This window comes from Arachis duranensis, chromosome 4, assembly GCF_000817695.3.
Source record: "Arachis duranensis cultivar V14167 chromosome 4, aradu.V14167.gnm2.J7QH, whole genome shotgun sequence".
Classification (NCBI taxonomy): Eukaryota; Viridiplantae; Streptophyta; class Magnoliopsida; order Fabales; family Fabaceae; genus Arachis; species Arachis duranensis.
The window spans coordinates 9272735-9287748 of NC_029775.3; the positions used below are offsets into that span (position 1 = coordinate 9272735).

A 15014-nucleotide genomic window follows, 5' to 3' on the forward strand; every position below is an offset into this window, starting at 1 on the left:
TCTTTCCTATTATTTAAAATGGATTGTTTATCTTTCTTATTATTTAAAATCGTTTATCTTTCCTATTATTTGAAATGTTTCATTCTTAAGAGTTTGGTCCAATTTAAATTATCAATAATTTTTATTATTTTCAAAAATTATATTTAATTATTTATAAGATGCTAACTCATACCAATTATCTCGTGGCAAGTTTGCTCGACTGTGCATAAAAATCGACTTTGGAAGGCATCTGGATGCCTCTTATATAGTGAATGATAAAACCTATTATGTGGAATACAAAAGACTCCATATGATTTGTTTTAAATATGGTCACTTTGGTCATATCAAGGAAATTTGCACCTTTAAGAACACTACTAAGCAGAATAAAAAATCTGAAAGATCATCCCAATAGGCCAATATGGAAAACATGCAAGACAAGGACCAGCAAGGCCAAAATGCAACGATGATGAAAATTGGAAAAGGCAATAAGGGCAAGCAAGTAATTTCTGACCAAAGAAAATTTAAGAATGGATGGTGGTGAATCGGGAAAAAAGGACAAAGAAAAAAAACCAACCTCCTACCAAGGACGATAATGGCACAAAATGCAAAGGGGACAGAAAAGGTGGAGAACCTGTGGGGAAAAGACTAGGTACAAGTTTCTTTCCAATCATTTCATGCATGAGCACAATAATGAGAATCTTGAGGCCACTAAAAGTACTATTTTAGTTCGTACAGAGACACCTCAGGTAACCACCAAAACCTTTTTGTCTGGTAATGATATAAGGAGAACCAAGACTAATATGGGCCATGACACACCCCAGCCTGCCATACAACCTGTTCCTCAACCATTGAATAATAAATAGAGGCCTACTCAGATAGACCATGACTCTATATCCATCCTCAAAATAAGACACCTTCAGCCACTAATAGAGGCTAATCCATTGCCTTCCAAAGTTTCCTTAGCCCAATATCAACTATCCCACAACCCACTCTTGCTCTTTCTACCCAACCTAACCTTGCTCCGGTTGACTCCCCACCACCCCAATCTATAGATTTTTCTGAAGAAATGATTTTCATGGAAACTCCCTTAGAAAATATAAAAGTTTGTACAACATGTCAAACTCTTTCACATAGTTGGCATTGTGGGATTAGATTGGAAAATCTTCCATCTCTTCTAAGAAACCTTCCACCTTTTTCTCGAAAAGCCTCTAGAATTGTTGGAGGGAATAAATGTTGAAGTCTGTGATAGTTTGGCAAGGGTTATTCTTTGTTTAGGTTTTTTGAACTTTTCAAGCATGTCATCGTAAGCGAATTCTTGACATCACTGAGGCAATGTAACCTTGATAATCTTTATTCAAGCTATCAAGAATAGTTTGAATGTGATCATCCTCTTGAAAAGGATATTCAATTGCTAATAACAAATCTATCAATTTTCTAATTGTAGTAATATAGTCAGCTATAGAAGAAGTCTTTTTTTTATAGATTGTAGCTGAGATTTTAGACTTTGGATCTTAGTTCTTGATGATGTAGTGAAATATTGAGTAATGCAATTCCACAATTTATAGAAAGTAGTGTAGTGAACTACCTTATTTTTGAATGTAATGCTCATGCAGGTCACTGTCCAAGTCATTAGGACACGATTAATTTGCTTCCATTCTCTGAATTTTGATTATTCTTTCTTCTTGGATGATGAAACTTTTTTAAAATTGTCTTCATCACTTTTCTTGGTGGAAACAGCTTCACTTAGCTTGTTTCAGATGTTGTTGTAGCTGAATCAGATTGCAATAGAACTTTTGCAGGATTAATATGATCCTTCACCTTCACTTTCAAAGATTGAAGAGTGAGCACTATATTATGGCACCATGTGAAGAAATTGTTCTCCTCTAATTTGTCAAGTAGTGGAGTTAAGGAGTCTTGATAGTGGTTGAATTGGTAAAAGAAAAGTCATGAATCTAGATTAGGCTCTTGATACCATGTTGTGATTTTTTGAGAAGAAGAAATTAAGAACTGAAAGTGATCAAAGGCAACAAACAAAAGAACAAAGAACGAAGAAATATAATTCTGATTTCTTGAATAATACTTCTCATATGATTCTAATGAAAGCATTATATTGCACCAGTAAAAGGACTTGATATATATACTAGTACAAGAGCTTTGCACCTTGCGCAAAATAATTATAACCACTAATTAATCATAACATTTTTTCAAATTGATTCTTAACAATATTTTTAATTGACTTTAGGGTTAAGTACGATTTTGTCCCTAAGATCTTTTTTTGTCCCCAACCTTTTTTACTTACAAATAAAATCATCTCTAAGGTTTTAAAATCGTCCTTCGAACCAAAATACCCTCTACCTCTACCTCTACCTCTTCATCACTCATCAGTACCTTCTTCTCCATTCTTCCAATTCCTGATTTCTCTCTCATAACTCACCTCCTCCACTAGATCGTGTCGTCCTCGGCCTGCTCGCCACCTTCTTCGCTGTCATCGCTCCTGCCTGCTCACTGCCTCTTCCAACTTTTCCTCTGCCTCACTCTCACTCTTGCCTTCAGTTTCAATCCACTGATGCTGCCATCCTGCTTCTGACCTTGAGCCCTCGCACCCTCACTGCCCGTCACCCTCACTGTCGTGTCTCGACGTCCTTCTCAAATCTCTTCTCAGTGGTGGTACGGCAATTTTAGATTCTAAGTGGTGGTAGACAGCTTCTCTCTCTCTTTCCTTTTGTGAATTGCTGATTTGATTGCTTGGTTTTACCAATTCAATAAGCACCATTGAAGTTGTTTGACCTAGCACTTGCACAGATTCAATACTGAAATTAAAGAAAATAGAATAAAAGTTTGGTCTTGTTGTTCTGCTAATGCTGATTATTAGTTTTTATTTTCGGTAATTACTTTATTCTGTGGTTGCTATGATTTTTCTCCCACCAAGCTAAAACAAGCTTCCATGGGGAGTTCAATTTTTGTGAAGCCTTACTAAGAATCTTCAGGAATGTAACTTGGTGATTGGATTTTGTTTTATTAGATTGCAATGAATGATTTTGTTGTTGTTCTTGAATTTGAATATTGTATTATTGTTGAATATTGTGAATTATTCTTGTTGGTGTTTCATTAATGGCTTTTTTGTGGTTCCATGTTCCTCCATTAATGGCTTCTGTTCTTTTTCTTTCTTTTTTTTTAATTTTACAATTTTTTTGTTAGGGGTAATTTAATCCAAAATTTTAAGATTTAGGTCAAAAGGACGATTTTAAAACCAAGTTAAACCTTAGGAACGATTTTGTAAGAAAAAAAAGGTTTGTGACAAAAAAAATTTCGGCCTATACCTTAAAGACCAAAATCGTATTTAACCCACTGACTTTACCCAAGCTATGTTATATGTTATGCCTTCACAGTCTTGCTGTAAACTCCGCTAAAATCGGTAAATAATTAGCTAATAAATTAAATTTTAAATAGAAAAATTCAAAATGCAAAACTAATATCAAAATAGGATAGAGCTCATCAAAATGAAAATTTTGATATAAATTTCAAAAAATTTGACCCAAAGTTGGACCTGATGGGCCGAACCAGTTGAACTGGGGTCCAAACCAGACTCATGGGTCTAACCGGACCCATAATTAAAAGAAGCAAGCAGCTTCTTCTTCCCCATTTCATGCAGCAACGCAAAATAGATTGGGGGAGGGAAGAAGAGCTCTCAGACCCTCTTCAACTTTTGATCCACCATAACTCTTCCGCCAGAGCTCCGATCGCTGCACCGTTTGCGACCACGCGTCCAGCGCGTTGAGCTCTACATTTCAGTCAAATCAATTTTACTAGTAAGCTCCCTCTTTGTTCCAGAATCTCTATTCTCTTCTATTCTTGGATTTGAAACCCTATGGCAAGATTCTTCCCAATTCGATGTTCTAGGTTCGATCTAGCTTGCGGGAGTTATTGAGTTTGAGTTGCTATGCGTATGGGTGAGGTAAGAATGCCCTAAACCTTAACTCAATTTTAATTTCATTAGGTAAAATCTGAATTTGGAGTATATATGTGTAGTAGGTGTGAATTAAGTTCATATATATGCATTGGAATTAAATTTGGAGCATTTGAAAGTTTGTTGGTGATTGAAGTCAAGACTTGGGTTGGTTTCTCAAGCTTGTGAGGGGTTGTGATTGTGTTTGTGTGGCTGTCTTGGTCCAAGGCGGTGATCGGTCAAGGCATAGTTTAGGTTTCGCGCGTTTAACATTTAACGTGTTGTGAAAATGTAGGTTAGAAAGCCATAAGTTAAGTTGAAAAGGTTAAATGTATTAAATGGTTGTCTTGTGATGATGTTGGATAATTATATGATTGAGTTTAAATTAAAATTTATGAGCTTGAGTTGCTGATGTTGTGGTATGTATGCTCTTGGATTTATTTATGATGGGTTGGTGTTTGTTAATAAGGAGTGGTTATATGAGTTGATGGATTAATATATGTGAAGGGTTGATAATGTATTAATGGAATGATATATGTATGTATATGGTATATGTTAATGCAAATTTATGGTTAAGGCTATTGGATTTAATTTGAATTTTATATGAAATTTTAGATATCGTATGCTGCTGCTGTTTTCTAGTTTCTAAGCACTATAGAGCAGTCAATATTTATCCTCTGTTTCTGAGGCTAGTTAAACCAGAAAATTGTAATTTTTGGTTTGTTAGAAAGCTTATTCCGAGCTGAACGTCTGGACATAAAGTTTGCCCGATTCTGAGTTTATTTATTAAATTAAAAATAGAAAAGAAAATAGAGTGTCGAGGATGTCTTAGTGATAGTCATGGGTCTGAAAAGTCAAAGATTAATCTTCGTGTTATGTGATTGATTTAATGTTAGTATTGGGTTGATTTTAAAATTATTCGATACTAAAAAGGTTGAGAAGAGTTTGATAAATGGTTTGGTCAGGACCCGGAAAGGGTAAACGTGATGAATTATAAGGGAATGATGCGAAAGTTAAATGAATACATGTTGCTATGCCTATAAAGAACGAATGTAAGAAAATAATGATGATAAATAATGAGATTTGGGAATGACTGTGTGTGACCGAAATGGTCGATATGGCAAGTTGAGGACGGAAGTTCCCTCTCTTGTCGTGATGCAGATGTGGAGAAGGTGGAAAGGCACTCTCCTTCGTATTGTTTCCCCCACATTCTTTTCTGGTTGCAAGGTGGAAAGGCACAGTTCTTCAATGTGGAAAGGCACTCTCCTTTGTATATCCTCCAAGAGAAGGTGGAAAAGCACACTCCTTTGATGTGGAAAGGCACTCTCCTTCGTTTATGATCCTCCTGGAGATGCGCAACCTAGAGACCAATGTCTGGGTTAGCTACCAGATGTGTCGAATTCTGGCAAAATAAATGACACGTGAGCTCACAGCTAGTATGATAGACATTCATCATATGCATATGTGTGCTTTGTTTGCTATGCCTTAATTAGGAATGCCTAATTGATATATATCACATGCTACTTGTATATTTGCTACTTGTATTATATGTTCATTACTTGTGCTTGAACTTGTTTGGTTGTTTGTTACCTGTTGCATTATGGATGATGGAGGGATGGAGGAAACGGAGAAATAGTTTGGTGTTAGGTGTGGATTGAAATTGGGTAAGTTAGGTAGATTTAGAATACCTATCCCTGTTTATGGTTTTTGTTTAGTAATTAAGTTGGATAATTGAATAACGGAGTTCTAGGATTGCCTATGGGATTTCCAGGACCTTATTTATTATACACGTGGTACCTTTACCATGCTGAGAACCTCCGGTTCTCACTCCATACTATGTTGTTGTTTTCAGATGCAGGTCGAGAGACTCCTCGCTAGGCATTTGGAATCTTGAAGCGGAGTAGTTCTGGGTCATTTTGGGTTTACTGTTTGTATGTATATACTTATGTACTTAGCCTGCTCTCTAAGAAACTTGTTATTTTTTTCTCATAGAGGTTACAGGAGATTTAGGGTCCTTTTTCTTTATTCTGGTTTTTTGGATGTTTGTATATGTATGTATATATATTCTCCGGCCAGCCTTGACTTCGCAGGTTGAGTAAGGAGTTAGTTATACTGTATTCTTGGCCCTCTTTTCTCTCTCTTGCTTATTTATATCTTGAACTTTTAGGTTTCTTAGCACGCAGGTAATTTTTTCCCGAGCAATGCGCTTTTTATTTTACAAATTTCGTTTTACCCATTTTTCAAGACTCCTAGTTTATTATATTCATTCTATTATTATATATATGTATTTTATTTTTAGAGGTCGTAGTGCCTCACCATCTCTTTTTACATCCTAGGTGTAAAGTTCTATGTGGTAGGGGGTTACACTTGCTACTCTAGTTGTCGACTAAGCTCTATGTAAAATAGAGAGATATGCTTTTTTGAATCTGGCACATTCGCAGTAAAATGATCATCAAATTTATAAAGAGACCAATTTTATATAAAATATGTCATGAAATTACTTCTTCCAAAATTTTAAATTGACAGGAGAAGATACATGAATGGTTATCCTTCAAACAAGATGTTCTTTTAAATTTTACGTAAATTTTTACATAAGGTTTTTTTCTCTTCTTTATATTTTTGCCTTATGCTAAATTTTTTTTTTAGGTTCAACGAAAATCGAATTTTAGGCCTTACCCTCATAAAAGTTCTAATACCATATCATAAAATCACTTTTTACAAAAGATTAAATTTATAAAAAGAGACACATAAATAATTTTGCGTGTTATAAAACACATTTAATAGAATAATTTTTAAATAAGGTACTCTGGCCATTAACTTTTTTTTATTTCCAAATAACTGTTATGCTTAATTGCAAATGAATTTCATTTTCTCCTTTAAAAATATTTTATTGTATTACTTTTTGTCCAAGAATTAATTGCTCCTTATTAGATTTTTTTTTCCTTTTCTGTATTATTAATAGTTTGCCTTTTCTGGCCATTGACCCACGAAGGTTATCATAACCATGTGTAGCAATTCATTGAGGTGTCCTAATGGATTACTAATCTCTACCACTAAGAAATTGCAAGTGTATTTTGTTATCAAAGTTGAAATATGAGTTCTTCAGTGACAGGAGCTGCTGGATCTGGTGATGATGGAAGAAGTAGTAACAACAAAGGAAAAAGACCTGCCTACAAACGCCTTACTTCTGCTCAAACAGCTAAACTTGAAAAGTAAATTGCTTATATCTTGTTTATCAATCTTTATCGTTATTTTTAATTATAAAGATAAAATATACTTTTTATTTCTAACGTTTTCGATTTTTTTTAAATACTTATAACGTTTAATTTCGTCTAAAAAATTGCAACCCTTAAGAACAAAATACATACTTTATCTCAATTATAATCATAATTATTTTTGTGTCGTCTTCTCATTATTGTTGTTTTTATTGCGCATGCAACGACCCGGTACGCTGCAAAATTATGTGAATCTCTAATTAAATTTACTCTTCAACCAGAAGTCCAAAACTATGAGGAAAGAGAAATAACGCTCAGAGACAATAGAATCTGATTTTGTCAATAATTATTGTTTTGAGATGTAGATTTGATTAATTGCGCCGAAATATTTGATTCCCTACGGATTTTCTGTTTTCTCAAAATTAAAGGATCAAAGACCCAAATGAAGTAATTGACGGCAACAAGGACATAAATTACACGACGAGATAATCAGCCTAACGAATAAAATTTAAAATACTTCAATAAATTTAAATGTAAAAAAAAAAAGAAATAAATCTAAATATTTATGTTGCTTTTGGATTTTAAAAAATTACAAATTAGCTTTAGTGTAATAATGATTATTTATATTCAACAAAATTTTTAAATTAAAAATTGTGTAAATCCTCAACGATCTAATTAGCTTGTTCCTTGTTAACAGTTACAGTTATGAATTATCTCTTAACATCTCAATTTTTTATTTTGGGAATCTAGGTACATTATTGATTGTCCTCATCCTGATGAAGCTCAACGAAGGCAACTTGCTGAGGAGGTTGGGATAGAGCCAAAACAAGTCAAGTTTTGGTTTCAGAATAAGAGAACTCAAATAAAGGTGATTTTTTTTTTTTTTTAAAGCCTCAAAATTACAAACATAATTTTCAGAATCAACATGAGCGAGCAGATAACAATGCTCTTCGGGCTGAGAATGAAAGGATACAAAACGAGAATCTCCTAATGAAAGAGGCACTTAATAATATACTTTGCCCTTCTTGTGGGGGCCCACCTGCCGCTGGTGAAGACCATGAACACTTCATGCAGAAAATGCTTCTTGAAAATGCCCACCTTAAGGAAGAGGCAAGCCTAAACTCCTTCAACACATCCTCTTTTCAACATGTTTCGGTATTGAGGATTATTATAATTTATTATTTTGAATAAATGACCATTTGTATTTATAAAAGATTAAAATACTGACATATGTATTCATACTAAATCGAAACTAAATTTGTATTTATGTAAAATGTTCTCTGTGTAACAAAAATACCTTATTTTTAGAGAGTTGTAGTGACACGTAGGGTACTTTTGTCACATAGAAGGTATTTTATGTGAGTACAAATTTAATTTCGACTTAATATGACTACATATATGAATATTTTCATCTTTTATGAATACAAATGATTATTTATTTTTATTATTTTTAATGATTATTTAATTATTAATGTTTAAAAATACGAGATAAAATACTTTTAATGCAATAATCAATTAGTGCTACCACATTTCTAAATAATAAACATAATTATTAGTTTTATAAACGAAAAATGAATAGAAATTAAAGTCGGAATTAAGTATCCTTGTTTGTGAATTGGTATTTCAGCATGGGAAAATATCAAACATTCTTTCAAGGTACTTGGAGAAAGAGGTGCTACACCCTGAAGATATAGAGCAGCTAAACGCAATTCCGAACAACATAGACATTGCGGGGTCATCATCAACAACACCACTGTATGATTTCTCAGTTGCAAATGGAACCTTGTTGAACCAACAACAAGGGGTTAGCATCAATGATGTTGTTGCAGGCCCTTCTTCTTCACTACTTCATCATCAGAACTATGTTCCACCACCAATTGTTGCTGATAATAATAATAATGGGGAACAAGGTGTGGCAGTAATGGAGGTTGCATTGGCCTCCGAGGTTGCGGCTACCGCCATGGATGAACTGCTTAGGCTTATTCGCCTCAATGAACCGTTCTGGGTTGGTTCTGCTTTTGATGGGAAGCTTGTGCTTCACGGTGAAAGCTACGAAAAGATGTTCCCTAGGGTTTATCAATTCAACGATGGAAACTCTCGTGTTGAATCATCAAAGGAATCAGGGATTGTCAACATAAGTGGGATTCAACTGGTTGATTTGTTTCTTGATTCGGTTAGCCCATTGCATACAACTCTTCTTTATATCATATAAAGAATAAAAGATGACAATGTCATTTCACACATATTTTATTTTACAGTATAATAAAATTATTCTTTTCATAAATGAAAATTTAAAAATTAATTATTTTTATCGGTAAAATAACACATAATTGATTGCTTGCATACAATTCTTTAAAGATATTATACTAAAACTAGCTATTAAAATCAGTTAATATATATTTGTGTATAAATAGATGTGTTGTTTAATTTGTTTCATCGTATATTTTATGAATATATGTATTTTCAGGAAAAATGGGCGAATGCTTTTCCAACAATAGTTACAAAAGCGCAGACACTTGAAGTCTTTGAAATTGGATTGCCAGAAAGTCGAAGCGGAGCCTTACAATTGGTACTAAACTTTCATTCTTCAAATTAAGAAGTGATGATGATTTGAAACAATAATTAATAGTTATATATGGATGTGCAGATGTATGAAGAGATGCACGGGTTTTCACCATTGGTGGCATCTCGTGAATTCCAATTCCTCCGGCACTGCCATCAACTGGAGCCTGGATCGTGGATCATAACAGATGTGTCTTTCGATTCGCTTCGAAACTACCCCTTTCGCCTTCCTCGCTCTCGCTCTTGGAGACGTCCCTCTGGATGCTTGATCCAGGAACTCCCCAACTCCACTTCTTGCATGGTAATAAGATAACATGTATGTGATTGAATCATCATCAGTAATAATATATAACAATCTTGGTCACGATGCTTTAGGTTACTTGGATCGAACACGTGGAAGTGGATGATAAGATTCAGACTCACCGGCTTTACAGAGATCTTGTTAGCACCAATGCTGCATATGGAGCACAGAGATGGATTATGGAACTTCAAAGAATGTGCCTCAGATCTATGAGCTATGCTCTTGAAAACATACCTGATCATGAATATGGTGGAGGTACTTAATTAATTTAATTTGAAGTTTACGTTAAATATATTTAAAAAAAAACACATAAAAGAAGGAAACATTTAGGAGACGGCAATTTTATTTAATTCTGCCCAGCATGTAACCAATAAAAAAATGAGTCATCTTTTATCATTAGATAAAATCTCACGCTATTAAAAATATCATTAATGGCTATTTGATGACTACAAATTACAAAAATTGCTGGCCCTAACACTCCTCATTCAAATAAAGGAAAATTAAATCATGCTTATAGAATATTTAAATGGATATAATATTGCATTTGATGAATTGTATGATCAGTGATAAATACAAATGAAGGAAGGAGGAGTGTGATGAGGCTAGGTCAGAGGCTGGTGAGGCTATTTAGTGAGAATTTGAACATGAGTGGAAAGGTGGAGTTTCCGCAGTTGAGTGTGGAGTACAACAGTGGGGTGAGGATCTCAGCTCGAAGATGCACAGAGAAAGGGCAGCCAAATGGGACCATTGTGATTGCTGCAACGTCTCTTTGGCTGCCTCTCCATTACCACACAGTGTTTGAATTCTTGACTGATATCAACAAACGCTCTCAGTGGGATGTTCTTTTCTGCACAACTCCAGTCCACTACATTGCACACATCTCAAATGGAACTCATCCTGCCAACAATACATCAATTATCCAGGTATACATTAATTATCGCCTTCATTTTTTAAATGATTTCTTTTTTAACATTTTTAATTTAAATTTAAATTTACTCTATTAAAAATTAAAATTATAATCTGTGTATATTAAAATCAGTTACTAAAATTAATCTCTAGTATAAAATATACGTAAAAAATAATTAAATTATATATATTTATTCACAAATATATAGTGAATAATTTTAATATATATAATTTTGTAAAAATTAAAAAATAGTGATCTAATTAATTAAATACTTAAATTTTAAATTCTTAATCTTTTTAATCATTAAATCTGTCAATAAGAATTAAGAAATATTGATCTAATAAATTAGATACTTAATTTTAAATTCTTCATATTTTTAATCATCAAATCTTTCAGTTATAATTAATGTTTTACTAAAATTTAATAAAAAATTAATTTGTCTAATAAATTAAAAATTAAAAATTAATTTAGTTATTAAAATTTATTAAAAATTAAAATATTTAACTAAAATTTCGTATTTTAAACATGTATATATAAAAAATTAATTATTTTTAAAAAATATATTTGATATAATATATATATTAAATAAAGTAAATGAAATGACACTTATTTATATATAAATATGTAATATCTTTTTTAATGATTGATTTTTAATTTAGGTAGATCCATTTTGTACTCTAAATTTTATGGTTATTGTTGTTGTCTCAAGTTTAAGTAACTATAAACTTGATAAAACAAACAAAGTTGAAAATTATATTAATAAGATGACGGTATGTGGTGCAGCCATTCATGTCAAGCGAGAACAATGCCGTTATAATTCAAGAAAGCTTCATAGACCCAGTGGGATCATCTTACATAGTGTATGCTCCAGCTGACGTGGAAGCCATCCACGTCGCCATTAGCGGCGAGGACTCTTCCACCATCCCTATCCTTCCCTCAGGATTTGTTGTGTGTGGAGATGGCAGAGCATCAATGATGAGCAACAGCACCATTATTGCACCATCGGTTCTTGGTGGAGTTGGAAGCTATGGCTATCAGCATAGATCAGAAGGAGGGTCACTGTTGACGGTGGCATTCCAAATTCTGGTTAATACCATCACTTGTGGACCCAACCTAGTGAATATGGAATCTGTGGATTCTATTAACACCCTTTTGACTTCAACCGTCCAGAAGATCAAGGACGCTTTGAACTGCAATGCCTTGCACTGATTAATTAATATCCTTTTTTTGTCTTTTTGGGAATAAATTGCGGCAGAGAGTGGTACTTTGACTGCTTTCATTGACATTTTCTTAAATAAAATTATGGAACATCTTTTTTCTTTCAATTCTCTAGTTATATGTATAAGTGAGGATTATGAAATTATCCCCCTTTTTGTGACATGTCTCGAAATTTTGTCTTAAAGTTTTTTAAATGAATTTTGGACGACGTTCAATTTTAAGCATCACAAACTTACATACACTATATATTCATACATATATTTAAGTGTTTTATTTACTATTTGACAATGGAATGCTCTGATAAAGATGCATAAAACGTCTTTATGTAAAAATATTTACATGTCATATTATAATCAACGTATTAATGAATCGGTTATTTTTAAATTTTTTAATAAATTAGAATAAAACCGATTTTTTTTATAACAATAACAATAAATCTAATTTTTTTTAGGAATTTAATTATATTTTTAAATTTTTAGGAATTTAAATATTCAAAAAATAAAAAATCAGGGATATAATTATTTTTTTATAAAAAAATTTAAAGATATTCAATTTAAATAGTATAATTCGATCGCATAAAATTAAGTTTAATAATTATAATGTAAACAATTGAGTTTATTATTATTGTTATAATAAACTGATTTTGTTCTAATTTATAATAAAAAATAAATTAGTAATTAATTTAATAAAGATGTTTAATAATAATATAATATGTGTCAACGTATTTAAAAAAAAAAAGACATTTTAATGTCTTTATTAAAGTTCAATTACAAGGTTTAAGATTTAAACTCAAATACGGCATCTTAAAAACTAAAAAGTACCATATATTGACAGTGTGACACTCAATCAATTTACTTTTGCAAAGCCTACTCTTAATTTTTTTTTTTATGGTGACAAAAAACCTACTCTTAAAAGTTTGGATGTGTATTGCTCTTGCCCTACCAACTTATGGGCTGTGGCTTGTTATTAATCTACTCTATCTCTAGCCTACTCTATGTCTCTATTTTGGGCGATTTTTGGATCATTGAAGATGTATGTATATGTAGTAAAAGTATGGTAAAATATTGTTTTAGTTTTAACATTTGGGTGAATTCTATTTTAATCTTTAATCTTTAAATAGTTATATTTTTATTCTAAAATGTTTAAAATAGTATTAATATTATTCTATTGTCAAATTATTTATTAACACTTAATAAAATTAATATACTATTAATAATACTTTTGTTAAAACTGAATTTGTTCAATTCCTTCTCTCATCTTATTTTTTCAACAAGTCCAAACTTTATTTTTCTACTTTTTTTTTCTTCTTAAATTTCTCTTAAAAAATTAATAGTGTAAAAAGAAATAGAAGAATAGAATTTCAACTTGTTGAGAAGGTATAGGTAGGAGACTGAAATTAAGCAAATATAGTTTTAACAAAAACATTATTAATAGTACATTAATTTCGTTAAGTGTTAATGAGAGATTTGATGATGGAATAATATTGATATCATTTTAAACGTTTTGGGATAAAAATATGACAATTAAAATTTTAGGGATCAAAATAGGATTTACCCCAAACGTTGGAGGATCAAAACAGTACTTTACCCATAAAAATATTGAGTGGTCGAATAGTCGGTTCACTCTCGCCTGTTTAAACAAGTGTCGGAAATTCAAATTTCGTTTTGTATATGCAACAATTTATTAGCCAACAACAAATCTTAAGTGAAATTTAAATTCGTGATAAATTAGTATTTAGCCTATCAAATAGATACAGTAAAAAAAATTTCTAACTGTTTTTTCTATGCATATGTAATGGTCTATGTTAATATATTTCTATCGAACAAAAACAAAATTATTCATATATTATTATAAAAATATTAAATAATTTTACTATATATTTTTTATTCGCTTTTTTTAATCATTTATTAAAGATATACAATAATTGAATATATATATTTAAATAGATAATCATTTGTCAAAAAATAAGTTTTTTAATTAAAATAGGCAATTATTATGAAGAGGAAAACAACTCACGTCGGTTCACTTAGTTTCATAGCAAACCTGATTATAAAGCAAATACATAAATACATTCCTGCCTTTATGAATTTTGGAATGCTCTGATACAAAAACAGTGCCTGAACCAACTTAATTTACTTTTAAAATAATATTTTCTTGAAAAGGTCTCTCTTATATTTGTTTGGAACAAAAGCTTCTTGTGACGGAGATAAAATAAGCTGGTACTACCGTTCTAACATGCTCAAGCTTAATATACGCGAAGGAATTCAAGAAGGAATCACTTTAAATGGAAGTGGAAAATTGAACCTAGTCATACATGCATGACAGCCGCCATGAGTGACCAAAATTATTATTGATACTATTTTTCATTCCGAACAAATAATACATCTATTTTAATATCCTCCAAAAACTCCAAAATATAATAGAGAGAATAATACACTTCATATGTGTTAGGGATAATAATTATAGCATAGGAGTTTTTAAGAGAATATATTTGAGCTGCCATATAAATGCAAAGGGCCCTGGTATATATATGTTTGTTGAGAATAAGTCAACCTTTAATTAACAATATCATTGAACACTATATACGGTAATTAAATATTACGCTGCCTAACTCTTATTTATAGGTCTATATCATTGTTACAATAACTTTTCTTGTCCTGTAAATATTGTTATATTCAATTATTCATATTGGCACACTAATTAAGGCAACACTACCCTACAACAAGCAACAACTAACCGGGGGGAGTTACTAACTAACAACATTGCCATTGCCAATCTGCCATGCTGTCTTTAGAAATAAATTATAGAAGCAAACCACAAAAAACAAAAACAAAACGAATAAATAAATAAAATTATTGTCTTATATATATACAACCACAATAAAGT

General features: G+C 31.8%; 1 protein-coding gene across 1 annotated transcript; it reads left to right on the forward strand.

Moving 5' to 3' along the window:
• The first annotated feature begins 7018 nt into the window (after window positions 1-7018).
• LOC107483190 (homeobox-leucine zipper protein HDG8-like) lies at window positions 7019-12272 on the forward strand. The gene is made up of 10 exons (XM_052260437.1): window positions 7019-7137; window positions 7891-8008; window positions 8059-8250; window positions 8768-9313; window positions 9608-9709; window positions 9788-10003; window positions 10078-10258; window positions 10568-10926; window positions 11694-11895; window positions 11962-12272. The coding sequence occupies exons 1-10, from the start codon at window positions 7019-7021 to the stop codon at window positions 12117-12119; spliced, it is 2193 nt and encodes a 730-aa protein (XP_052116397.1). The 3' UTR covers window positions 12120-12272.
• The last annotated feature ends 2742 nt before the right edge of the window (window positions 12273-15014 follow it).

What these genes read in the sequence shown, in the direction of transcription:
- LOC107483190 (XM_052260437.1), top strand. Translation starts at nt 7,019, where the DNA reads ATGAGTTCTTCAGTGACAGGAGCTGCTGGATCTGGTGATGATGGAAGA. An exon ending in TTGATTTGTTTCTTGATTCG is followed by an intron (nt 9,314 to 9,607) that starts GTTAGCCCATTG and finishes ATGTATTTTCAG; the next exon opens with GAAAAATGGGCGAATGCTTT. An exon ending in AGCATCAATGATGAGCAACA is followed by an intron (nt 11,896 to 11,961) that starts GCACCATTATTG and finishes ATAGATCAGAAG; the next exon opens with GAGGGTCACTGTTGACGGTG.